We start from the raw sequence: 24,755 nt of genomic DNA, 5'->3' as shown, positions 1-24,755 counted from the left end.
TTATTTATTTATTATGTATACAATATTCTGTCTGTGTGTATGTCTGTAGGCCAGAAGAGGGCACCAGACCTCATTCCAGATGGTTGTGAGCCACCATGTGGTTGCCGGGAATTGAACTCAGGACCTTTGGAAGAGTAGGCAATGCTCTTAACCACTGAGCCATCTCTCCAACCCCTAAATATTTTTTTAAAAAAAAAAAAAAGTAGCCGGGCGATGGTGGCACACGCCTTTAATCCCAGCACTCGGGAGGCAGAGGCAGGCGGATCTCTGTGAGTTCAAGACCAGCCTGGTCTACAGAGCTAGTTCCAGGACAGGCTCCAAAGCCACAGAGAAACCCTGTCTCGAAAAACCAAAAAAAAAAAAAAAAAAAAAAAAAAAAAAGTAACAAGTCTAGCCTTAATGAACTCATTTAAAAATAGAAACTTTAGGAACTGGAGAGATGAACTCAGTGGTTAAGAGCACTGGCTGTGCTTTCAGAGGGCCAGGGTTCAATTCCCAGCACCCACATGGCAGCTCACAACTGTCTGTAACAACTGTAACTCCATTTCAGGGGTTCTGATACCAATGCACATAAAGTTAAACACACAGACACACACACACACTCTCTGTAGGGTAGGGAGTGGTTAAGAGCACTTGGTGAGGATCTGGTTTGGTTCCCAGCACCCAAATGGCGATTTACAAGGCCTGTAACTCCAGTTCCAGGGGATCCGGCTCTCTCTTCTGGCCTCTGCAGGTACTAGGCACACATACGGGCAGGCAAAACACCCAAACACATAAAAAGTTAAAAAATAGTAACAAGTAAACCATTAAGTAGGTAGTGTTGGACTAGATGTCCGAACATCAGGGAGGAGTTGCTCCAGACACCATTCACATAACCACAAATTGATGCAAAAGCAAGAGGATTTTTATTCTGTCATGACAGGGCCCTTCAGGTTCGGGTTATGAAGGACATCGATAGCTGTTGCAGCCCATCTCTTAAAGCGAAAAGCCACAGACACAAGGGGGGAACCTGTAGGTTGTTTTCCAACTTATTGGATTGGCTTATTCAAAGGGTTACTAGCAATGATTGGTCTGTTCCAGGGCAGGAGATTAACTGTGTGGTCAGGTGATAAGGGAGAGCATCTGTGGTCCATCCTGACCTTTGGTTCAGTGACTAAATTAATACATCAGGAACTGAGTCAACATCTGTGGGTTGTATTTGCCTCAATTCCCAAAATGGAGTTACGTTTGAAGATTATTCTCAAGGACACAGGGGGATGAGCAGTCCAGCACGTGGTTATTTACAAAGGACACAGGAGGATATGTATGTGTGTGTGTCCAGTATGTGTGTGTGGGGGGGGGGGGGGCGACTGTCCCTTTTCCAAGATAGAGTGAGTGTAAGGTTTTAGAAAAATGTCTTAGGGTTGAGGGAGCTTAAGAATGCATTTAGAGTCTTTCAGTAGGAATATATAGATATAACAGAACAACAGAAAAGACCCTGCTCCTGGCACAAAACTCTAAAGATCACCGTGTGTCAGATCACAGAGGAATGGGGTGACTGTTTATTAGGCGACAGAGAAACAGCATTACAACTCCTGTATTACAGGCAATTTGTCCAAGATGTCACACAAGAGTGAGATTTCAGACACAGACCCTTCCAGTCCAGGTTCTGTCCCCTCATCCTGCTGACTGCTCAGAGGATGGGGAATCCACAAGAAGGGTGGCGAAGGGTGACCCACCACGCCACCGTCCTCGGTCGCCAGGTGGCTTAGGAACCCGTATGAACGAGGGGACGTGCGCTGCTAGGGAGGGGGACTGCCGGTGTGGCCCAGATTTGCTGGGGGCGGTGGCCTCCCGCAATCCTCGGGGGGGCGGGGCCCACGGTGGCGCGTCGCCTCGAGGCGGAGCCTGCCGGGGCCCGCGGAGCCGCTCGTCTTCCCGGCGGGTGAGCAACTAACCGCTCAGGAGCCATGGAGAGCAGTGGGCCCGGTAGCCGCGGCGGCGTGGCCCGGCGGCCGCTGCACTCGGCGCAGGCGGTGGATGTAGCCTCGGCCTCCAGCTTCCGCGCCTTCGAGATCCTGCACCTGCACCTGGACCTACGGGCCGAGTTCGGGCCTCCGGGCCCGGGCCCGGGCAGCCGCGGCTTGAACGGCACGGTGGTGCTGGAGCTGCGCTGCTTGCTGCCCGAGGGCGCCTCGGAGCTGCGGCTGGACTCACACAGCTGCCTGCAGGTGACGGCGGCGAAGCTGCGGCGGGGGCAGCCCGGAGATCAGCAGCCGCTCGCGGAGCCCGTGCAGTTCCACACGCAGCCCTTCTCGCACTATGGCCAGGCCCTGTGCGTGGCCTTCCCGCAGCCTTGCCGCGTCGGCGAGCGCTTCCAGCTGGAGCTCACCTACCGCGTCGGGGAGGGACCCGGGGTGAGTGCGCGCCGTGTGCCAGGGCCACAGGCCTTTCCCAGCCCTCGAGCAGGACACCTGGCCCTGCTTCTGCAGCTTCCGCAGGAGATTCCCCAGGCGCCGACTCTGCTTCCTCCCCAGTGCCGGCTCTGGATTCTGCTCCCGGGTCCCCGCTCTGGGCTCGGACTTCTCCATCTGGTGCTGTGTTCCTCCTGCTGCTCCTTCCTGCCTCCCTGGTCTGTGGATTTGTCTTAGATTGCCTCTATCACACACGTGCTAAACCACTTCTCCGTTATCCTGCGTATCTTCTCTGGATGAGAAACTTCATACACAAAGTTTATGTCTGTTTTTATATATATATACATATATATATATGTATATATATATACATATATATATAATTATCTTTGATGGAGTCTGGACAGTGTTGGTTAGTTAGCTAGATGCTGACACGGCCCTTTTTTATCCTGCCATTCTGGTTGCACAGGTTAAAACAGCCCTGAAGCCTAGATCATTAATTTTGCTTCCTCCTTTGAAATCTTACTTTGAAGCCTGGTGGTGGTGGCGCAACGCCTTTAATCCCAGCCCTCGGGAGGCAGAGGCAGGCGGATCTCTGTGAATACGAGGCCAACCTGATCTACAAGAGCTAGTTCCAGAGTTCCAGGTCAGGCTCCAAAGCTACAGAGAAACCCTGTGTCGAAAAAACAAACAAACAAACAAAAAAGAAAGAAAGAAATCCTGCTTTGGACTTAAGGTTCTGAGCAAGAATGAGAATGTGTATCTAGAGTAGGCTAGGCTCTATAGTAATTTGGTCTTCTCTGTTGATCAGTGAAGTCTTAAGGTTTTCAGAGTAAGACAAATATTGGAAGTTAAGGGTACCATACTAGGAGAGTGACAGCCTTAGTCTGGATTACAAGGTTCACCAAAGCTTCCTGCGACTATTGAAACTTGCTTATCAGTTGCTCTTCGAGCTGTCCTAAAGAGCAGTTCCACTTCCTCCTTCTAAGGCTGAAGGAATAAATGAGTCTTGCAATAGAACTTGTTTGGGAAACTGAAAGTCAAAATCACAGGGTACAACCTAGCCCCAAAGGCAAAGGAAAGTCTTCTTCGGTGCCGGAGGGAAGTTTGGCATCAGGAAATATCTTAGGGTCCTCTGCTATATCTTTTTTTTAAAGATTTATTTATTTACATATATAAATAATATATATGTATATATATACATACATACATACATACATACACACACACACAAGTGTTCTGCCTGCATGCAGGCCTGCATGGCAGAAGAGGGGACCAGATCTCACTATAGATAGTTGTGAGCCACCATGTGGTTGTTGGGAATTGAACTCAGGACCTCTGTGCTCTAAACCTCTGAGCCATCTCTCCAGCCCTCCATCTTAGGTTCCTCTGCTATATCTTAATTCCTAACTTTCAGTGGGAGCTAGAAATAAGCAGGATGGGAAAACTGAACCTTTGCTAAATTTGCCCACTCTAAAGGTGGCACCTAAAACCAAACAGACATCATGGCTGAGGCTGCTCCTTGCTTTACAAAGGATTGCCCTTTGGGCCCTGAAGGACTTCGCTAAGGCATTAGTGTGCTTTTCCTTTGCAACCATCCTGATGAGAGTTCTTAGCCAAGCACTGCAGCGCCTCCTCCCGGAATCCACATGGTCTGGAGTGCCTGTACTCGCAGGCTTCTTCATTGCATCATTCTGTTTTCTGATACCAGCCAGGCAGGATGGCACATGCCAGGAGTCCCAGTACTCGGGAAGCTGCGGCAGGAGGATTGCAAGTTCAAAATAGCAACGAAAGGCCGAGTAGCAGCGTAACTGAGCAGATAGCACCCATGCCCTGCAGTTTCCACGCCCCCGTTAGCTCAGTTGAGTCAGTACCCATGCACACTAGCTGACGCTGCTACCATGGCGACACAGGCTTTACAGGGGATCTTAGGGTTTTTTGTTTTGTTTTGAAGCATACTTCTTTTTCTGCTTCCTGATCTCAGCCAAAGCAGCACACTGTAGCTAGCTGCGCATCCTTTTTTGTTGTTGCGGGTGGGGGGTTGACCAGTTTTTGGGGTTTTTTTGGTTTTTCGAGACAGGGTTTCTCTGTGGCTTTGGAGCCTGTCCTGGAACTAGCTCTGTAGACCAGGCTGGTCTCGAACTCACAGAGATCCGCCCGCCTCTGCCTCCCGAGTCCTGGGATTAAAGGCGTGCACCACCACCGCCCGGCTGGGTTGACCAGTTTTGAGACAGTGTTTCTCTGTATTCTGGTCTCAAACTCAGAGATTCACCTGCCTCTGTGTTCCAAGTGCTAGAATTAAAGGCCTGTGTCACTATGCTTGGCTAGCTGTGCACCTTTGGGGTTCTCTGTGACAGTTTCTCAGACTTTTTTTTTTTTTGTAACCTTAACGATTTGGAGGGGTGCTGTTCAGGTGTATTATAGTATGCCCTTCTATTGGACTATTGGAATTTTTCAGACTTTTTCCCTGTGAGTAAATGAGAAATGTAGAGGGGAAATTCAGAGGTAACGTGTCACTTTGATCACACTGTATTGAGTCTGTATTCATGTGCCTTCTGACTGTTGACCTCAGTCACCTACATTACTATGTCAGTTTTTTCTACCGGGTCACCTCCGACCTTCCACACCACACTGTATTTATTGGAAGACTAATTATATTTATTACACTTGGACAAAAACAGGCAAAGAGAAACCCAGTATCCAATGTGGATTTCTTCTGCTCCTTTAACATGTTGCAGATCCTTATTTTCTTTTTTTTTTTTCTTTTTTTTTTTTTTTGGTTTTTCGAGACAGGGTTTCTCTGTGGTTTTGGAGCCTGTCCTGGAACTAGCTCTGTAGACCAGGCTGGTCTCGAACTCACAGAGATCCGCCTGCCTCTGCCTCCCGAGTGCTGGGATTAAAGGCGTGCGCCACCACCGCCCGGCCTGGATCCTTATTTTCAAAGCCCTTTCTCCCGCCTGCTCAGACCCACCTCCTACCAGCCTATCCAGAGCCTGCACCCAGGCCTGCCTCCCCACCCACCTGCTGGAGAAGGGCTTCTCTTCCCTTTCAACATCTGACTCTTGCTTGTCCTTAAAGGTCTAATCAGACTTTACTTCACCTGTGAAACCTCCCTGGAATAGTGTAATCTCAGATGGGAACACACACATGGACAATTTTATCTATGTTGTATATAATTTCCTTTTGCTAAGGGCAAAAGTTAGGTTTGTCTCTTTTCAAGGCGAAGCCTCGGCTTTCCTAAGTAAGAGATAGCCACATCAGTTATAAGCTTGGATACTCAAAAAGGAGATCTGGAATAACCAAGGAAACCCAGTTGTGCCTTGGAAACCGTCTCCTGATGGTCAGAATGCCAGTCTGTGATTGAATATCCTTGCGCTGCCGATAGGTTGTTCTGCTGTATCAGATGCTAAGGTACCCAGATGTCTTACCATGCCTGTATTAAGGAAAGTTTGCATCCCACTTCTGGGCTTTTCTAAAGGGTCATTGGGAGATTTCTTAAAGGGGAGAGCCAGTCTACCCAGATATGTGAGCGAATCGGAGTTGCCTTACTACACGATGAACTGACTGCCTCAGAAGTATTCCTAGAAAGAAACCTGGGCATGGCGTGTGCTGCATGAAGACCCTGTCAGAACAAAAACAAATGAGCAGCAACAAAAATCAACCCCTGAGCTGGGCGGTGGTGGCGCACGCCTTTAATCCCAGCACTCGGGAGGCAGAGGCAGGCGGATCTCTGTGAATTCGAGGCCAGCCTGGTCTAGAAGAGCTAGTTCCAGGACAGGAACCGAAAAGCTACGGAGAAACCCTGTCTCGAAAAATCCAAGAAAAAAGAAATCAACCCCTGACTCCTACTGGTTCTGCTCTTCTGTCAGAACTGCAAAATACTGGTTATATGGGAAACTCATACAATGAGAAGGGACACAGAGGAGGACGCAATCCAGTGAGAGGCCCTGATGGGATTCCTGAGATGCCATGGGGTACCCTGGGCAATGCAGTGTCCGCCCTGTGATGTGGGCATGAGAACATGGCATCTTCCAGGGTAGATTAAATACACAATAGGAAAGGACATTCCTATCAGGGACAGAGTGGCTGGCAGCAAGAGCTTAAGGATTACCTGAAAATGTCTTGAGTTCAGCCCGCTCCTTTCTCTGTGATCTGTCTGTTCTGAAACGCCCCTCTGTTCCCTTAGGTTTGCTGGTTGGCTCCTGAGCAGACAGCAGGAAAGAAGAAACCTTTTGTGTACACCCAGGGCCAGGCGGTGTTAAACCGAGCCTTCTTCCCTTGCTTTGACACTCCTGCAGTGAAGTGCACGTATTCGGCTCTTGTCGAGGTAAGGTGATTTAGCTTAGTGTGTCTGCCCTTGGGCTTGTGAATGAGAGACGGCTCAACAGTTAAGAGCACTTCCTGTTCCTCCAGAGGACTCTGGTTCTTAGCACCAACATCCAGTGACTTACAACTGTATGATTCTGTTTCCAGGGGATCTAGTACCTCTGGCCTCCACGGGCACCTTCATCTATATGCAGGTGCCCACACGCAGACACACACATACCTACATATAATTAAAACATATTAAAATAGGGGCTGGAGAGATGGCTCAGTGGTTAAGAGCATTGGGTGTTTCCTCTAGAGAACCCAGGTTCATTTCCCAGCATCTACATGGTAGCTCACAACTGTCTGTAACTCCAGTTTCAAGGAATCATTAGCACCAGGCATACACATGATGCACATATATATGCATGCAGGCAGAATACCCATACACTAAGATAAAACAAAACAAGGGCTGGGGCGGTGGCTCAGAAGTTAAGAGCGCTGGCTGCTCTTCCAAGAGGTCCTGAGTTCAATTCCCTACAACCATATGGTGACTAACAACTGTCTGTAATGAGATTTGGTGTCCTCTTCTGGCATGTAGGCATGCATGCATACAGAATACTGTGTACATAATAAATAAATAAATCTTTTTAAAAAACTAAACAACATAAGAAAATAAATGTTTTGTTTTGTTTTTTAACATTAAAAAAAAATAAGGCCAGACATGGTAACACATGCCTGTAATCCCAGCCATTGGGAGGCAAAGGCATAAATAAGAATCATGAGTTTATGCCAGATGGTGGTGGTGCACACCATTGATCCAAGCACTCAGAGGGAAAAGGCAGGCAGATCTCTTGTGAGCTCAAGGCTAGCCTGGTCTACATAGTGAGTTTCAGCACAGCCAGGACTACATAGAAAAACCCTGTCTCAAAAAGAAAAGTCATGAGTTCAGTGTTAGCCTTGGCCAACTAGTCAGACTCTGTCTCAAAGAAAGAAAGAGACAGAGAATATAATTTTAGACGTATCAGGGTCTCATTTTGGTTGATAAATTATTTTATTGATCCAGTGTATCTGAAATCCAGAATCTGGAAAATTCTTCCCCATATAGCTTTCCATCTGCAGACTTTGTTGTTTGAGGCAGCATCTTACCATGTATCCCTGTCTGGCCTGGGGCTCGCTGTGTAGACAAGATTGGCTCAGACCCTCAGAGAACCTCTGGCTCCTGAGTGCTGGTATCAAAGCCATGTTGTACCATGCCTGGTTCACTAAAAGAAATTCTACACCGTCCAAATGCCATCAGTGTAAGTTTTTCGCAGCTTTCCTGTTCTCCAGGATGAGCTTGGAGATGTTACCATCACTGTTTAGTTTCTGATCCTATTGTTCAAGTCAGTCAAAAGGATATCTTTTTGGCCAGGTGGTAATGAGGCATGAGTTTGAGGCCAGCCTGATCTACAAGAGCTAGTTCCAGGTCAGGCTCCAAAGCTACAGAGAAACCCTGTTTCATAAAACAGCAACAACAACAAAAAGATACCTTTTTGCAGGCTTGGTGGTACATATATGTAATTCAAACACTCAGAATGTGTGTTGGGGGAGGACACAGCACAACATGGACACCATCGAACGTTCCAGGGCCTTGTAGCAAAAATTTGCCTTGGAAAGGACAAAGCAGTAGGCAAAGACTCTCCGAGTGAGGCTTCCTACACTTCCTCTGTCGCCAGGTCCCAGATGGCTTCACAGCTGTGATGAGCGCAAGCACTTGGGAGAAGAGAGATTCGAATAAGTTCTTCTTCCGGATGTGCCAGCCCATCCCCTCCTACCTGATAGCTCTGGCCATCGGAGATCTGGCTTCAGCTGAGGTTGGACCCAGGTAAGAAACACCTGACAGGCCACCTTGGATTTGACCCCGGGGCAGTGCCGAACTGCGTCTGTTGTCTTCAGGTCCTAAGGAGGCTGGTGGAGGTTCTTGGTTTTCTCTCTTCTTCCTCCCCACCCCTCCTTTTCCCCTCCCTCTATGTCTGCCCTGAGACCACCTCTCCTGCTAGTGTAGTTGTTCGGCCAAGTGATGCTGGTGCCCAGGTGGTAGTTCCAGAAGACTGATTTTGACTAGTAACTTTAAGTGCTAAGAGCCCTTCTAGCCACTGTAGTAGATCCCTGCATCAAAGCCCTTTTTTTCTCTAGCACTGATTTCTAGAAGTAAACGACTTTGATCTCTCTCTCTCTCTCTCTCTCTCTCTCTCTCTCTCTCTCTCTCTCTCTCTCTCTCTCCTCTCTCTCTCTCTCTTTTTCTCTCTCTCGGTTTTTCAAATCCTGGAACTTGCTTTGTAGACCAGGCTGACCTCGAACTCACAGAGATCCGCCTGCCTCTGCCTCCTGAGTGCTGGGATTAAAGAAATGTGCCACCACCCAGCTTTTGTACAGTTTCTTGAGACAAGAACTTCAGCCATGAGCTGGGTATAGTGGCACAAACCTGTAATCCCAGTGATGCTGAGACAGAAAGTCTCTCAAGTTCAAAGCCAGCCAGGACCATATAGAATACTCTAGCCTGTCTAAAACCTGGAGAATAGCCGGGCAGCAGTGGCGCACGCCTTTAATCCCAGCACTCGGGAGGCAGAGGCGGCCTGGTCTACAAGAACTAGTTCCAGGACAGAGAAACCCTGTCTCAACCCCCCCCCCCCCAAAAAAAAACAAAACCCTAGAGAATAGGTTTTTCTGATTTTCATATCATCTGCCTCTGCAGCTTAATCCTGCTGTGAAAGGGTCAGAGGTAGGACTGCAAAGCACAGGCCCCTCACTTGACTTTCTTGTTGTTTCTTAGCTCTGAAGATCGTGGTGTCTTCCCTAAGATTCATTACAAGCCTCATGTTTTACAGCAAGGCTCTGCAAAACTAGTGGTATCGTGAATTACATCAGCTCCTAGCTGTCAGGTAGAATAATACACAGGATTCCATTGGTACCTTCTTCCAGCACACACATTCAAAACAGTGCTAATCCTGATTGTTTTGGTGTGCTGGGGGTCAAACCCAGGGCCTTAAGCATGCTAGAGACATGTGGTTCTCTACCCCTGAGCTAACCCCAGTACTACAATGGCAGTCTCAAGATAGCTCGTTGCGTAAAGGTGCTTGCCACCACACCTGATAATCTGAGTTCAACCTTGGGACCTATCTACCCAGTGGAACTGGAGGACTCCCCCCCCCACATTGTGCCGAGCACATGTGTGCATGGCACATACATACATATCATACAGTCACATAAATACACATAATAAAAGTTTAAATGCTAGTAGTATAGATGTATACCACCTCGCTCTCTATATCTTATTTTTTATGAAAAATTTGAATTATAGAAAGTTGAAGGGACTATATGTTAAACATTGTAAACACACATGTTTGGCCATGCTAGTTTTATTTATTTATACATGGGCTTGTTTTTGTTTATCCTAGACTTTTTTTTCCTTTTGTTTTTTTTTAATTTATTTATTTATTAAAGATTTCTGTCTCTTCCTCGGCGCCTCCCATGTCCCTCCCCCTCCACCCCCTAGACTTTTTTTTTTTTTTTGAGACAGGGTTTCTCTGTGTTTCAACCTTAGCTGTCCTGGAACTTTCTCTATAGACCAGGCTGACCTCAAACTCACAGAGATCTGCCTGCCTCTGCCTCCTTAGTGCTGGGATTAAAGGCCTGTACCACCACTGTCTGGCAACATCTACATTTATTTGTGTGTGTGTGTGTGTGTGCATGTGTGTATGCATGTGTGCATGTGTGTGTCTGCATGTGTGTGTGCGCATGTGTGTGTGCGCGTGTGTGTGCGTGTGTTTTATGCATGTGTGCGTGTGTGTCTGCATGTGTGTGTGCGTGTGTGTGTGCGCGTGTGTGTGCATGTGTGTGTGCATGTGTGTGCGTGCGCGTGTGCGCGTGTGTGCGTGTGTGTATGCATGTGTATGTGTGTGTGTGCATGTGTGTGTGCGTGTGTGTGTGTGCATGTGTGTGTGTGCGTGTGTGTATGCATGTGTGTGTACATGTGTATGTGCGCGTGTGTGTGCATGTGTGTGTGCACACATATGCGTGCATGAGCACGGTGATGCCCATGTGGAGATCAGAGGATAACTTGCTGGAGTCACTTTTCTCTTTGCACTGTGTGGGTCTCAGAACTCAGGGCATCAGGCTTGACAGCGGGCGCTTTTAACCCCTGAGCCATCTCTCTGACCTTGTTCTAGACCTTTTAAAGGTCAGTAAATCATAGTGCCCTCTGAGGAGTGAAGCCCATTCTAGCTTTACTATGAAGTAAAGGCACAGTACCATTTGGCACCTAGAAGAACTGGCATCTTTTCCATTAGTATTGATATGTTTCTCAGAAGAGAGTTTTTTTGTTTTTAGATTTATTTATTTTTTTTTAGTATGTACTGGTGTTTTGCCTGTATATACTCCATGTTAGGGTATCAGATCCCTTGGAAATGGAGCTACAGGCAGTTGTGAGCTGCCATGTGGGTATTGGGAATTGAACCCAGGACCTCTGAAAGAGCAGTCAGTGCTCTTACTCCCTGAGCCATCTCTCCAGCCCCTTAGAAGACAAATTTTAATTCCAGGTATTCCGTTATCAGATTTTTGTTTTGTTTCTTTGTGTGTGTGTGTGTGTGTGTGTGTGTGTGAGAGAGAGAGAGAGAGAGAGAGAGAGAGAGAGAGAGAGAGAGAGAGAGAGAGGTGTCTCATAGGTCTCATTGTGTAGCCCTGTCTGTCTGGCTTCCCTGGAACTCTCCATGTAGACCATGTTGGCCTGGAATTCACAGAGGTCCACCTCCCTCTGTCTCCCAAGTGCTGGGATTGATTGAAGGGGTGCATCACCACCGCACCCAGCTATTATCAGAATTCTTTCATCTATCCTATAAATAGGAAGAAGGAAGTGTGTCACATTATGAAGGCCTCTTATATTCTGTGTTTTATAGTTGCTACTGTTTTGTTTTTGTTTTTTTTTTGTTTTGTTTTGTTTTGTTTTTCGAGACAGGGTTTCTCTGTGGCTTTGGAGCCTGTCCTGGAACTAGCTCTGTAGACCAGGCTGGTCTCAATATAGTTGCTACTGTTTTAATTTGTTTTGAAATTTGTCTCACTCTATAGCTCTAGCTGTCTTGGAACTCTCAGCAATCCTCCTGCCTCAGCCTCTTCAGTGCTGAGTTTTGGGCCCGAGTCATATGTTCTGTTTTATTTCATCTTCACTCCTGCAGCACTGAGTTCAGTGTGAAAGCCATGGATTTCATGTCTTGTCTGGAGGAACTGACTGGCACCTCCTCAAGGCGAGCTTAGATTCTCATACCCGCTGTGATGAGCAGCCTTTGGGGCCGAGTGACTGGCCACGTGGCCACATCGCATTGGCTCAGATATGGGACCAAGAATGGTGTTCTGCAGGTGGCTCATGTAGCTGCAGCAGCATTTTCTAAGCATTCTTCCGCCTCTCTTTGCTTAGGAGCCGGGTGTGGGCAGAGCCCTGCCTAATTGAAGCTGCCAAGGAAGAGTACAATGGGGTGATAGAAGAATTTCTGGCAACGGGAGAGAAGCTTTTCGGACCCTATGTTTGGGGAAGGTGTGGTATCAACTAAATGATGTGTTTGTGAAACTGAGTTTCCACCTTCCTGGGGCTGCTTCCCTTCCATCTGTCTCCTAGAACAAAGCTTCCCTGGACAGGAGAAAGCAAAGAGGAAAGGATGAACCAGGCTCTGAGTGGCTGCTAACGGGATATGGGAGGAATAGTTTTTGAAGTGCTGCCAAGCTAGAGGTGGGGAGAATGGAGAAACCCAGGGCCTTTGTGAGCATAGCTTTCCTCTCTGTGGGGGGTTACTTGAGCTGCAGGCTTGAAGATGCAGGCTGGTCTTCATGGCCCCAAGTTGGCCTCCAGTGAGGTAAGTTTGATGGAGGTGAGGGCATGCTCACTGCGGAGGAGAGGGAAGCAGGGCTTGGCTACCTTTAAGAGAACAAACACAAAGGCAGGGGAGCTTCCTGGGGAAGGATCCAGGGGAGCTTCCTGGGGAAGGACTTCATTTTCAGCCCTGGACCTGAGTTATTCTGTCACTTTAGTGGCTGCAGCCCTGGCTCTGAAGAAGAAAGGGACGTGAGGTCTTCTCTGAGGAGTTAGGGCCTCCTGTGACCTCCGGTTTCTTGGCAGGTACGATTTGCTCTTCATGCCGCCATCCTTTCCATTTGGAGGAATGGAGAATCCTTGTCTGACTTTTGTCACCCCCTGCCTACTGGCAGGGGATCGCTCCTTAGCCGATGTCATCATCCATGAGATCTCCCACAGCTGGTTTGGGAACCTGGTCACCAATGCCAACTGGGGGGAGTTCTGGCTCAACGAAGGCTTCACCATGTATGCCCAGAGGAGGATCTCTACCATCCTGTTTGGTAAGGCGCTCTCCTTCTAAAGCACCTGGCCCCATTCTTAGTGCCATCTGCTCCTGTAGTTTCACAGTGTAGGTGGGCATTGAAGGGAGGAGGAACTTAGGCACAAATCTCAGGTGAAGGACCTTCAAGGGCTAAATCTACTTGGAACTTTTTTGTTTTTTAATTAGTTAATTTATGTATATGCGTGATCATATGGTATGTGAGTACACCTTTATGCCAGAAGAGGGCACCAGAGCTGGGCCCTCTTCAGTCCCAGCACTTGGGAGGCAGAGGTAGGAGGATCTTTATGAGTTCGAGGCCAGCCTGGTCTACAAGAGCTAGTTCAAGGGCAACTAGGCTGTTACACAGAGAAACTCTGTCTTAAAAAACTTAAAAAAAAAAAAAAGACCAGGAAATTAGAAAAATTAGAAAAAACACACAAACAAAACAAAAAACAAACCTCAAAAGCTTGAAAAGCTTGGCTGCTGTCTCATTCATGAATTAATAAGATTAATAAGAGGCTGCTGTCTATTATATGTTCTAAGTAGTAGAACAATTATTATTATTTTATTTTATTTATTTATTTATTTTGGTTTTTCGAGACAGGGTTTCTCTGTGGCTTTGGAGCCTGTCCTGGAACTAGCTCCTGTAGACCAGGCTGGTCTCGAACTCACAGAGATCCGCCTGCCTCTGCCTCCCGAGTGCTGGGATTAAAGGCGTGCGCCACCATCGCCCGGCAATTATTATTATTTTAAAACAAGATGTTTGGCAAATGTAGAAAAATATAGATTTGTAATTTCAGCATTCAATACAATCAAAAATATAGTCTATTTACTTTCTTTTTTTGGTCTTTCGAAACAGGGTTTCTCTGTGTAACAGTCCTAGCTGTCCTGGAACTAGCTCTTGTAGACCAGGCTGGCCTCAAACTCACTGAGATCTATCTGCCTCTGCTTTGCAAGTGCTGGGATTAAAGGCATGCGCCACCACTGCCCAGCTTTGTTTTCTTTATTTTCTTTACTTATGTTTTTAAAATTCTATGTAGAGGGGACTGGAGAAATGGCACTGACTGCTCTTCCAGAGGACCTGGGTTCAATTCCCAGCACCCACATGGCAGCTCACAACTGTCTAAAGATCCAGTTGCAGGGGATCTGACACCTTCACACCAATGCATATAAAATAAAGTTAAATAGACCATAAAAAAATCTTTAAAAAAAAAACTCTATGTAGGGCTGTGTCTGCTTGAGGGTCAGTGTGCTCGAGAACAAGCGCCCTTGGAGGTCAGAGGTATCTGCAGCAGACGCAGTTTTGAGCGGCCTGACATGGGTGCTACGAGCCAAACTTGAGTCCTCTAAAAGACCAGAAATCATCTCTCAACCCCTTTTAGTTTTTGTTTTGTTTTTATTGGTTTTTGTTATTTGAGACAGCTCTCACAGGGCTGGCCTGGAACTCACTGTGTAGACCAGGCTGACCTTGAATTCACATAGACCACCTCTCTACCTGCCTTAGTGCTGAGACGAGAGGTCTGAGCCATGACACCCAGCGCTTGGGACATTTTTGAGTCAGTCCTTGGTCTGAGGATACAGTTCATTTGTTTAGTTGGGAAAGGGCTTGCCAGGCATGCACAAAGCCCTGGGTTCAGTCTCCAGAATTGGGGGCAGAGATCGCAGGCAAAATCCTGCTGTGTAAGGCTCTTCTGGTCTGGAACTCACTATGTAGAAGAGAGCAGACTCAGCTCTCCTACCTCGACCTCCCATGCTGGGACACAGCTATGTGCCGTCATGCCCAGTTCCATTTCCATATGTAAGTATGAAAGATTGAACATCTATGGGTCTTGTTTGTTTCTATTTTGCATCCTTGACAGGCTTGGAATTCACATAGAACAGAGATCCACCTGCCTCTGCCTTCTGAGGGCTGGAATTAAAGCATATGCTATATTATTCCTGGCTCACACCTATGGCTTTAAATCATGATAATATTTTTTAAATAACTCGTACTGGGCATGGTGGTGCACTCCTTTCAACCCAGCACTTGGGTGGCAGAGGCAGGCAGATCTCTGTGAGTCCGAGTCCAGCCCAGTCCACAAAGCAAGTTCCAGGACAACCAGAGCTGTTAAATGAGAAATTCTGTCTCAGAATAAAACAAAAATATTTTTAATTCTCAAAGAAATAAACAAAATAAAAATAAAATAAAGTCATTAAAGAAAAAAATTTAAAACATTAGTTAAATTAGGTTTTAGGCTTGTAATATAGCCCCTTTGGTAGAGTGATTGCCTAGCATGCACAAGGCCTTGGGTTTGGTCCTTAGCACTGAGAGCAGGGGACTAGATATTAATCAATTTAATAGCTCAGTGGCTGGGTGCTTGCCTAACAGGAGGTCTCTAGGTTTTGTCCCAGGCATAAAATTAGGCATGATTGGGCTGGAGAGATGGCTCAGTGGTTAAGAGCATTGCCTGCTCTTCCAAAGGTCCTGAGTTCAATTCCCGGCAACCACATGGTGGCTCACAACCATCTGTAATGAGGTCTGGTGCCCTCTTCTGGCCTGCAGACATACACACAGACAGAATATTGTATACCTAATAAATAAATAAATATTTTTAAAAAACTAGGCATGATTGTACATGCCTGTAATCTCTAGAAGATTCAGAAGTGGACTACATAAGACTCTGTCTCAAAAGAAAAGAATAAAGAAGTATTTTGACAACCATTGTTTTAAAAAAGATTTATTTATTATGTGTACAGTGTTCTCAGTATTCTGTCTGCATGCATGCCTGCCAGCCAGAAGAGGGCACCAGATCTCATTACAGATGGTTGTGAGCCACCATGTGGTTGCTGGGAATTGAACTCAGGACCTCTTAACCTCTGAGCCACCTCTCCAGCCCCAGACCATTGTTTACATATACATGTCAGTGCACACCTCAGATGATCTCAGTAAGGATGACTTTGTTAGAAACACCACCTCTGGGTCTGAACATGGCAAAGACTTCCGGGTTCTTTGTGTAACAGCACTGGTTGTCTTGGAAGTCAATTTTGTAGATCAGGCTAGCCTCGAACTCACAGAGATCCACCTGACTCTGCCTCCCAAGTGCTAGAAGAAAAGGCATAAAGACTTTTAGTGTGTTTTATCTTTTGCTTCCCCAAAGGTTTGAACAGAGTTGTACTCTTATTCAAAGTACAAAGAGCAAGATTTGTTTGTGAATGTCTTTTTCAGCCACTAAGAATCCTGTGGCAGGGCTGGAGAGATGGCTCCGTGGTTAAGAGCACTGGCTGCTCTTCCAGAGCTCCTGAGTACTATTCCCAGCACCCACATGGCAGCTCACAGCTGTTTGATGCTCTCCTGGTATGCAGATGGACACACAAACAAAGCCATATACTCTTTCCAAAAAGAAAGAGACAAGCAAAACCAATCTGGACGTGGTGTCAGATCTCTGACCTCAAGGCCAGAGGGACTACAGGGTGAGTTTAGCTCACCAGAGCTAAAGTACTAGAAAATAAAAGCACAACTTTATTTTCCCATTATACAGAAGAAGAAAACTGAGGCTTGAGGAGGCTCAGAGTCAGAACATGTAGTAAGTGGCAGAGCTGAAGAGTGTGCAGGCATGTGAATGTTCCCAGTGTTTATGTGGCGAAGGAAGGCTCTCTGTAGTTACTTCTCTATCATATGAATCTCGGTAATTGGTTGTAGGTAACAGGGCTTGGTGACAGGCCCCTTTACCCATTGAGCCAAGTTACTCCTGTACCACACACAGACAGGGTTTCTCTGTGTAGCCCTGGCTGTCCTGGAACTCACCCTGTAGACCAGGCTGGCTCCAAACTCAGAGAGATCCACCTACCTCTGCCTCCCAAGTGCTGGGGTTAAAGGTGTGCGTCACCACCCCACACTCCCACTTCTTTTCTCACTGTGTAACCCTGGATGTCCTGGAACTCACTATATAGACCAGGCTGGCCTCAAACTTGCAGAGAGCTACCTGCCTCTGTCTCCCTGGAACTGGGTGAGAAAAGGCCTATTCTACCACACCTGGCTTAGATTCTTAAAGTTTGTGAAGGTGACAGTTTTCTTTTGTGAGACAGGATCATCAGAGAAAAATATTTTAAGTTTCATAGAAACCAAGTTGTTACCTAAAAATAAAAATGAACCAAACCAGACAGTAGTGGCGCACACCTTTAATCCCAGCACTCGGGAGGCAGAGCAAGCAGATCTCCATGAGTTCGAGGCCAGCCTGGGCTACAAGAGTTAGTTCCAGGACAGGCCCCAAAACTACAGAGAAACCCTGTCTTGAAAAACAAAACAAATAAACAAACAAAAAAAGTGCATTCCTGTTGGCAAAGAAAGGTTCCCCTATCCTTATGGGTCATGTTAGCCAAACCTCTATAGCCCAAAGAATCTGAGAGTTAGGGGCTAAGTCACTTTGGTCTGTGTCACCCTGGAACATAACGCCTTGTGCCTCAGACCCCAAGGGGACAGCACAGTACCTCTGTCAGGAAAATGCGGACATGGCGAACTTGGGGTCTGTGGTTTGTTTTTGTCCAGGAGCTGCTTACACGTGCCTGGAGGCCGCAACAGGGCGTGCGCTGCTCCGGCAGCACATGGACGTCTCCGGAGAGGAGAACCCGCTCAACAAGCTGCGGGTGAAGATCGAACCAGGTCCAGAAGGCTCCTCTGTCTCCCCCCTCCAGTAAATTACGCTCGGAGCCCCAAGTTAGTCTGAGCCACGTGTCGGAATGCTTTCTTTGAGAAGTGGGCCACTGGAGTGCCCTGACCAGCCCAGCCCTTTCAGCCACTAAGTTTTTAGTGGCGGTCATTGATTGTGCAGGCGCTCTCCGCTCCTTTTCTCACCATCTCCTAAGTGAGGCTTCTGAAGAGTGCTAGCCTCATCTTACAGAGGACACGCCCAGGACTGGGCAATCCCATGACTTGCCTGGGGTCCTGCACCCGGCAGCTCAGAACTTCCTGCTTTCTAGCCTTTTCCTTTAGTCCCACGTGTGACTAACCTAAAACCCTCTTGTACAGCCGGAGCTCGTGTTCTTTGGTGCCACTGGTTTCAAAGCTAACTCCTTGTACCCTGGTAATTAGCTTTAGCCCAGGACAGTTTAAAAACAATGTGTGGGAGGTTAACTGTGTAGGTGGTGACCACAGGACTTGAAAAGTCTCACCATGTCCAGCCTACGAGTTAGCTGAAGGTTCTGCCCAAGGGAATGTGCTAGCCCTTTGAACCACTGGACTCTCTGGCCTTTTCTTAGATCCTTAGTTACTGGCCCTTTGCTCTTACCTTTGAAGTGCTATGGGTGGCCAGCGGCGACCTAGAAACCTTGGCTCTACCGCGTGCTGTGTGTGCAGTTCCGACAGTTAGCTAGTAATCTGAAGCCAAGGAACACAATACAGATGGATGCTTACAGTCTCCCTGCTCTCTCCTCTGCCAGGCGTTGACCCCGATGACACCTACAACGAGACCCCCTACGAGAAAGGTTACTGCTTTGTCTCATACCTGGCCCACCTGGTGGGTGACCAGGATCAGTTTGACAAGTTTCTCAAGGTACAGTCAACTCTCCGTGAGGGGAGAAGGACAAGGAACAGATAAAGCGGCTGGGCCAGAGTGCAGGGGTAGGGGCAGGGGCACAAGAGGTAAGGGGTCAGAGAGCTGGGGGTGGCGCTCTGCTCCCCAGGATGGCCGGAGAAGGCTCCAACCATGTCCCTCCTTACAGGCCTATGTGGAAGAGTTTAAATTCCAAAGTATCTTAGCCGAGGATTTTCTGGAATTCTACCTGGAGTATTTCCCCGAGCTGAAGAAGAAGAGAGTGGACGCCATTCCAGGTAAGCAGGGAAACTGGACTGCTGGCTTCCCAGAGAACGAGCAAGGTGAGATGGGAAAATATCAAGTCATAGGTTCCTGTTGGAGCAGCATTTGGAGAGCCAGCCCAGGACCCCAGGCTGCGCAGGGGGCTGGGGAGGAGTCCCACGGTAGCGCACAGGCCTAGTGTGGACAAGGCTCTGGGCTTAATCCCTGGAAAGAATGGGTTGGCCGGGACTCTGACTTCCTGGGTTGACAGTGTGGCTCAGCTGGTAGAGCACCTGCTTGTCATGTATGGCGACCTGGGTTTGACCTTCAGCTCCGAAACACAAAAGCAAATGAAAAGCCTGTTTTAAAGTTGAACTTAAGCCCGAGGCAGCCGACAGGCGTAACTTGAAGTCCTGGTTTCCGTGGCAAGTTCAAGTCAAAGCATAAAAAAATCAAAACCTTTGGGCATGACTATGACCCCAGCACTTGGGAGCTGGGGGCCAGAGGATCACAGTGAGTTCAAGGCCAGTGTGAGCTACATGAGACCTTGTCTCAGGACCAAAAAGAAACAGAGATAGGCTGACTTCTTGGCCTTTTCCAGAAGATTGCTGTAACCTCTGCTGCCCAAATCAGAAGCAGGACAGCAAGAGGGGTCATCACCTCTGCCCTGAGCTCACGGCGAGATCTCCTTAAGCCCTGTGAGCAAAGAGAAATCCTGGCAACTGCTCTGACATCAGCAAGGGAGGCACTGCTTCCTCAAACAGAGAGGACGTCCCCGCTGTGACCCAGACAGGCCATTAGACACACCCCTTGTCGGGATGGGAACTCTGAATCACTCTGGTTGGTTTGGTGAAGTTAGTTTCAGCCTTGGTTGCGCAGCGCAGTTGGTTGGAGGCCCAAATTTCAAGGTCATGAGACTGTAACGAACAATAGTTAATAATTGCTGTGTGCTTACTATGCACCAGGCAGTACACTAAGCTTTTAATGTGTATTTGCTCATTTAATCTTCACAACTGTCAACTAAGGTGGGGCCTAGCACCTCCATTTTACAAACAATTGAGGCGCCAAGAAGTAAAATAACATGCTGGTGGCCTCCCAGACAGTTACGGCAGAGCTAGGATGGGCAGCCAGGCTTGGGGCCCTGGTGCTTATGCACAGTGCTGTGGTGATGGAGAGACATGAACTTGACTGCAGCTAGGAGCCGTCTGTCACCTGGACAGGATGTTAATTTTAAAGTAAAAACCAGTTTCACATAGAAGCAGGCATAGCTCAGTCCACTGTGGCAGCCTCCAGATGCCATCCTAGCTAGGAGCCTGCTGGAGCAAGCAGCACCAAGTGTTGCCAGGATGATTTGGAATGGGGAGAGTACCAGCCCAGGGAATTAGGGAATTGCTCGGGCGTGATGACTGGTGGGAAAGTCTTGATCGTGTCTTCTTTTCTTTTACCTGGAAGGTTTTGAGTTTGATCGATGGCTGAACACCCCTGGCTGGCCCCCCTACCTTCCCGACCTCTCCCCTGGGGACTCACTCATGAAGCCAGCTGAAGAGCTGGCCGAGCTGTGGGTGACCTCAGAGCTAGACATGCAAGCCATTGAAGCTGTAGCCATCTCTACCTGGAAGACCTACCAGCTCGTCTACTTCCTAGATAAGATCCTGCAAAAGTCCCCTCTCCCACCCGGTAAGGACTGCAGGTTACCTCCTTAACCATGCTGAATCCAGGCTTCTTGGGTGCAGAGCTTCATGTCAGAGGCCAGAGCGATTCAGAAGCGATCCTGCCTCTTAGAGACTCTGGTGTAGAAAGGAGACTGGTTCCTCATAGGAATACGTCACGGAATGGTACAGGTTAATACATGGTGTCACTGGGGTCAGATTAACAAAGCCTGGCGTTCATGAAGACTCAGGTTCTGCAGGGCTCTCCGTAAGCTGTTTCTGTTAGACCACTTAATCCTCATGGTTACTCTGTGATGAAGATGCTGTGATCTTAATCCCCAGGTAATAGAAACTGCATCAGAAAAGCACCGCTGATCCACGCAACTGATAAATGGTTGGGCTAGGATTTGAGCCTAGTCATCCAAACTCTTTTTTTATTTAAAAGTTATCTTAAAGATTTATTTTTGGTTAAGAGTATGTGTGTAGCCGGGCGGTGGTGGCACACGCCTTTAATCCCAGCACTTGGGAGGCAGAGGCAGGCGGATCTCTGAGTTCAAGGCCAGCCTGGTCTACAAGAGCTAGTTCCAGGACAGGAACCAAAAGCTACGGAGAAATCCTGTCTCAAAAATCCAAAAAAAAGAAAAAAGAGTATGTGTGTATATCTGTCCCGTGTGTGTGAGAAAGCACAAAGGCCAGAAGAGGGAGTTAGATCCCCTAGAGCTGTGGTTACAGGTGGTTGTGAACCTTCTAATGTGGATGCTGGTAACTGAACTTGAGTCCCTGGGAAAGCAACAGGCACTCTTAACCACTAAACCATCTCTCCAGCTCCAGCATCTTACCCACCCGTGCCTTGTTGTTGCTCAGTCAGAGATAACAGTCATCAGGTCCCATGAGAGTCACCTTTTAGCACACTGTGGTTTGCATCCTCAAAATCATTAACTGAACATGCCCAGGTTTCAAAGCTGGATTCAGATTTATTACAACAATGGAGGAGAAATCGTGGGGGAAGAGCAGAAAGTCTAGGGTAAAATTAAGGGGGACTAGAGCATCCCCGTGCCAGATACATCATCAGGATGAGCGATGCTAAAGGTAGGGGAGCCTCCTTGATGTTCTGGCCAGTGCTTTTTGAGAGCACTCTGTTAGACACTTAGTGACAGAGAGCCTTCTGGGAGCTGGGCGGTGGTGGCGCCACCCTCAGGAGGCAGAGACAGGTGAACCTCCTCAGCTGGCCATTAACAAACAACCCATTGCTTTCTCTTTTCTAGGGAATGTGAAAAAACTTGGAGAGACATACCCAAAGATTTCAAATGCCCGGAACGCTGAGTTACGGCTAAGATGGGGCCAAATCATCCTTAAAAATGACCACCAAGAAGAGTTCTGGAAAGTGAAGGAATTCCTGCAGAGCCAGGTGGGTGATCGCATCTCTGGTCCCCTCACAGACTGTGGACCTTGTTATCATACCTGAGGTCTTCCTGTGGGGATGTGAGAGCCCGGTTGGTCTGCACTTCAGAGGAAGTGGGGTCTGGCCTCTAAGGGCCCTCCTAATCACTCTGCTGATCCCCTGAGGCTTTGTCCTGGGGGAAGAGAAGTTTGCAGGCCTGGGGAGCTTTGCGGAGATGAGCTGGTGAAGCCAAAGAGAAGGAAACTGGGCAAAGGGCAATGCAAAGGACAAATGAGGTGAGTGAAGGGTGAGGTCCCTGCTCTCTGGAGGAGTTCTGGGACTTGGTTCAAACACCAGTGGATCCTTGTGCGAGACGCCACTGAGCATCCTCTGACTCCAGAGCAAGGAGGGACTGATTGGATCCAAAGCAATGCCCAGGTGACTTCCTCTGTAGTGCAGGCTGGGTGAAGAGGGGACTGTAAGTCCATGGGAGGTTTTTTGAGTGGTCTGGCCGGCTGCCAAGCCCCCGGGTCTCAGGAGCTTGCCATGCAGCTGCCATACAGTTACGTGAACTTGACTCGGGGTTTGGCTTCATTGTAGATGGACCTTACATGCTCTGGTTTTCTATAAATAACTGCCTCCAGCTTTCAAAGTTTGCAGTCCCTTTGTGTCAACCCATTTCATGTGTTTGTGCTTGTAGATGGTTCCTTGTTACCATGAGTTGGGGTTCATTTCTCTGCCTAGGATCATTCTCTACCCCCTAGAATATGCCAAAATCAGTGGTTCTGGTAGAGAAGCGCTTCGTTCCAGCCCTGACCCCACACTGAGGATAGGTGTCTGTACTTCTTACAGGGAAAGCAGAAGTACACCCTCCCACTGTATCATGCCATGGTGAGTGGCAGCGAGGTGGCCCGGACCCTCGCCAAGGACACCTTTGCAGCCACTGCTTCCCAGCTCCACAGCAACGTGGTCAACTACATCCGGCAGATCCTGGTGCCCAAGGGCAGTTAGAGGCTCCTGTCGGTGGTCTCCACCTCTTCGGCTTCACGTGTTTCCTGAAGAATTGTTCCTTCCCAAATTCAAGTTCTCAAGCCAGTGTCTTGAAGCTTCTGTTCTCTTAGATCGCCTGTGTGTCCTTTGGCCTTATGTGTCTGTGACACTGGGGTCTCTGCCTTGGTGGGAACTTCTTTCTGGTCCAGAGTCCTGAGATTAGAAGGCCCTCCATGCTCCCTATAGCCCAGGCTGCAGAGAGTAAATTTTCATTCTTTCAAATAAACATTTTTAAGCAAAAAGTAGATAAGTTGGAGTTATAGACTGAGTCATTTATTTCTGTCTTTTGGGGGGGGGGGTTGTTTGTTTGTTTGGTTTTGGTTTTTTTTTCAAGACAGGATTTCTCTATAGTTTTGGAGCCTGTCCTGGAACTAGCTCCTGTAGACCAGGCTGTCCTCGAACTCACAGAGATCCACCTGCCTCTGCCTCCCGAGTGCTGGGATTAAAGGCGTGCACCACCACTGCCCAGCCTGTTTTTTTTAAAAGAGATGTTCTGTGTGTGCGTATGCGTGTGTATGTGTGTGTGTACGTGTGTGCGTGCACGTGTGCTGTGATGCACGTTAGGAGGTCAGGGGACAACTTGTGGAAGTTGCTTATCTTGTGCTACCGGGTGAGTTCCAGGGAGCAAGCTGAGTGACAAGTACCCTTATCCACTGAACCATCTCTCCAGCCCTGGGTTTTGTGTTTTTTTCTGGCCTGGAATTCACTATCTAGACCAGACTCAAACTTGTGGAGATCCTCTTCCATACTGAGTGCTGGGATTACAGGCAGAAGACAAAGTCACTGTTAAATTTCTCCTCTTGGGGTCCCCTTTGTGTCATTTGTGCATGGTTGCCTACAGGCATAGGGTGTTCTCAGGCTTCCTTTGTCTTCCATCACGTCCTTGGAGCTTTCTGGGCCTCCCCTACTCCAGCACCTCAGTAACTATTGTAATGGTTGTGGTTGGCAGGGTCTGCTGATTTCCTGGCTTCAACACGGAGGCTGAAGCAGTTAGCATCTTGGGCTTGTGAGTAGGATAACGGGAGGGTTTGAACAAACACTGAGATACATTTGTCTCTGCTAAACACAGAGACCTTTGAACCTGTCTCCAGCTTTAGCTTTGCCTTCCCTATACCACGGTGGAGAAAGCCAGGCGGTAAACAGGACAGTGTTCCTGACTCTGTGCCCAGCCTCACCAACAGCGGAAGCTGTGAGCTACAGAACAGGGATTTGAGGGCCCAGAAGATCAAGTAACGGGGTACTGGCAATCACTTATAAGCTGTTGCTGATCTTAGGACTGTCCCATTGCCCCCCTGACCTCTATCTTTTACATCTGTCCTGTCAGCCCAGAGACCTGTCAATATCTTTGTTTGTTTTGTCTGTTTTTGAGACAGCATTTCTCTGTGTAGCCCTGGCTGTCCTGAAACTCACCTGTAGACCAGGCGGGCCTCCAGCTCACAGAGATCCGCCTGCCTCTGCCTCCCGAGTGCCTGGACTAAAGGTGTGCGCCACCACCGCCCAGCTTCCACTCACATTTTGTAGCATGAACGTCAGGAGTCATGTGCCCTGTCTCACTCACATCTTGGCTCTGCTGGAGTCCTGTGGGGTCTGCTTGTGCTCTTACAGGACAAGGGGACAGCAAACCCTCCCCTCCTGAAGATGAAGCTATGCCACTGAGGCCATGTTCAGCATATAGGCAGGCTGCCATGCAGGCCCATTGCCTCCCCTGCTCGCTGTAGTCTGGGAACCTTCCAAAGTACTGCCCTTAATCTAATTCTTTCTCACTTTTCTTCTCCATTTGGCCGGTGAAGAAATTAATGCCCAGAGGGATGGGCTAGCTATAAGGTTTCCATAGCTCTGTT

The 24,755-nt window shown here is 48.1% G+C and overlaps 1 protein-coding gene across 1 annotated transcript; it reads left to right on the top strand.

The window, feature by feature from the left end:
* Positions 1–1,883: 1,883 nt before the first annotated feature.
* On the top strand, positions 1,884–23,164 carry Rnpep (arginyl aminopeptidase). The gene is made up of 11 exons (XM_075988068.1): positions 1,884–2,396; positions 6,580–6,720; positions 8,417–8,565; positions 12,151–12,267; positions 12,847–13,082; positions 17,589–17,702; positions 18,479–18,591; positions 18,761–18,869; positions 20,287–20,511; positions 21,749–21,891; positions 22,717–23,164. The coding sequence occupies exons 1-11, from the start codon at positions 1,950–1,952 to the stop codon at positions 22,873–22,875; spliced, it is 1,953 nt and encodes a 650-aa protein (XP_075844183.1). The 5' UTR covers positions 1,884–1,949; the 3' UTR covers positions 22,876–23,164.
* Positions 23,165–24,755: the final 1,591 nt, after the last annotated feature.

Source organism: Microtus pennsylvanicus, chromosome 10 (assembly GCF_037038515.1).
Source record: "Microtus pennsylvanicus isolate mMicPen1 chromosome 10, mMicPen1.hap1, whole genome shotgun sequence".
NCBI classification, from domain to species: domain Eukaryota; kingdom Metazoa; phylum Chordata; class Mammalia; order Rodentia; family Cricetidae; genus Microtus; species Microtus pennsylvanicus.
This window is presented reverse-complemented; position numbering and strand designations above follow the sequence as displayed.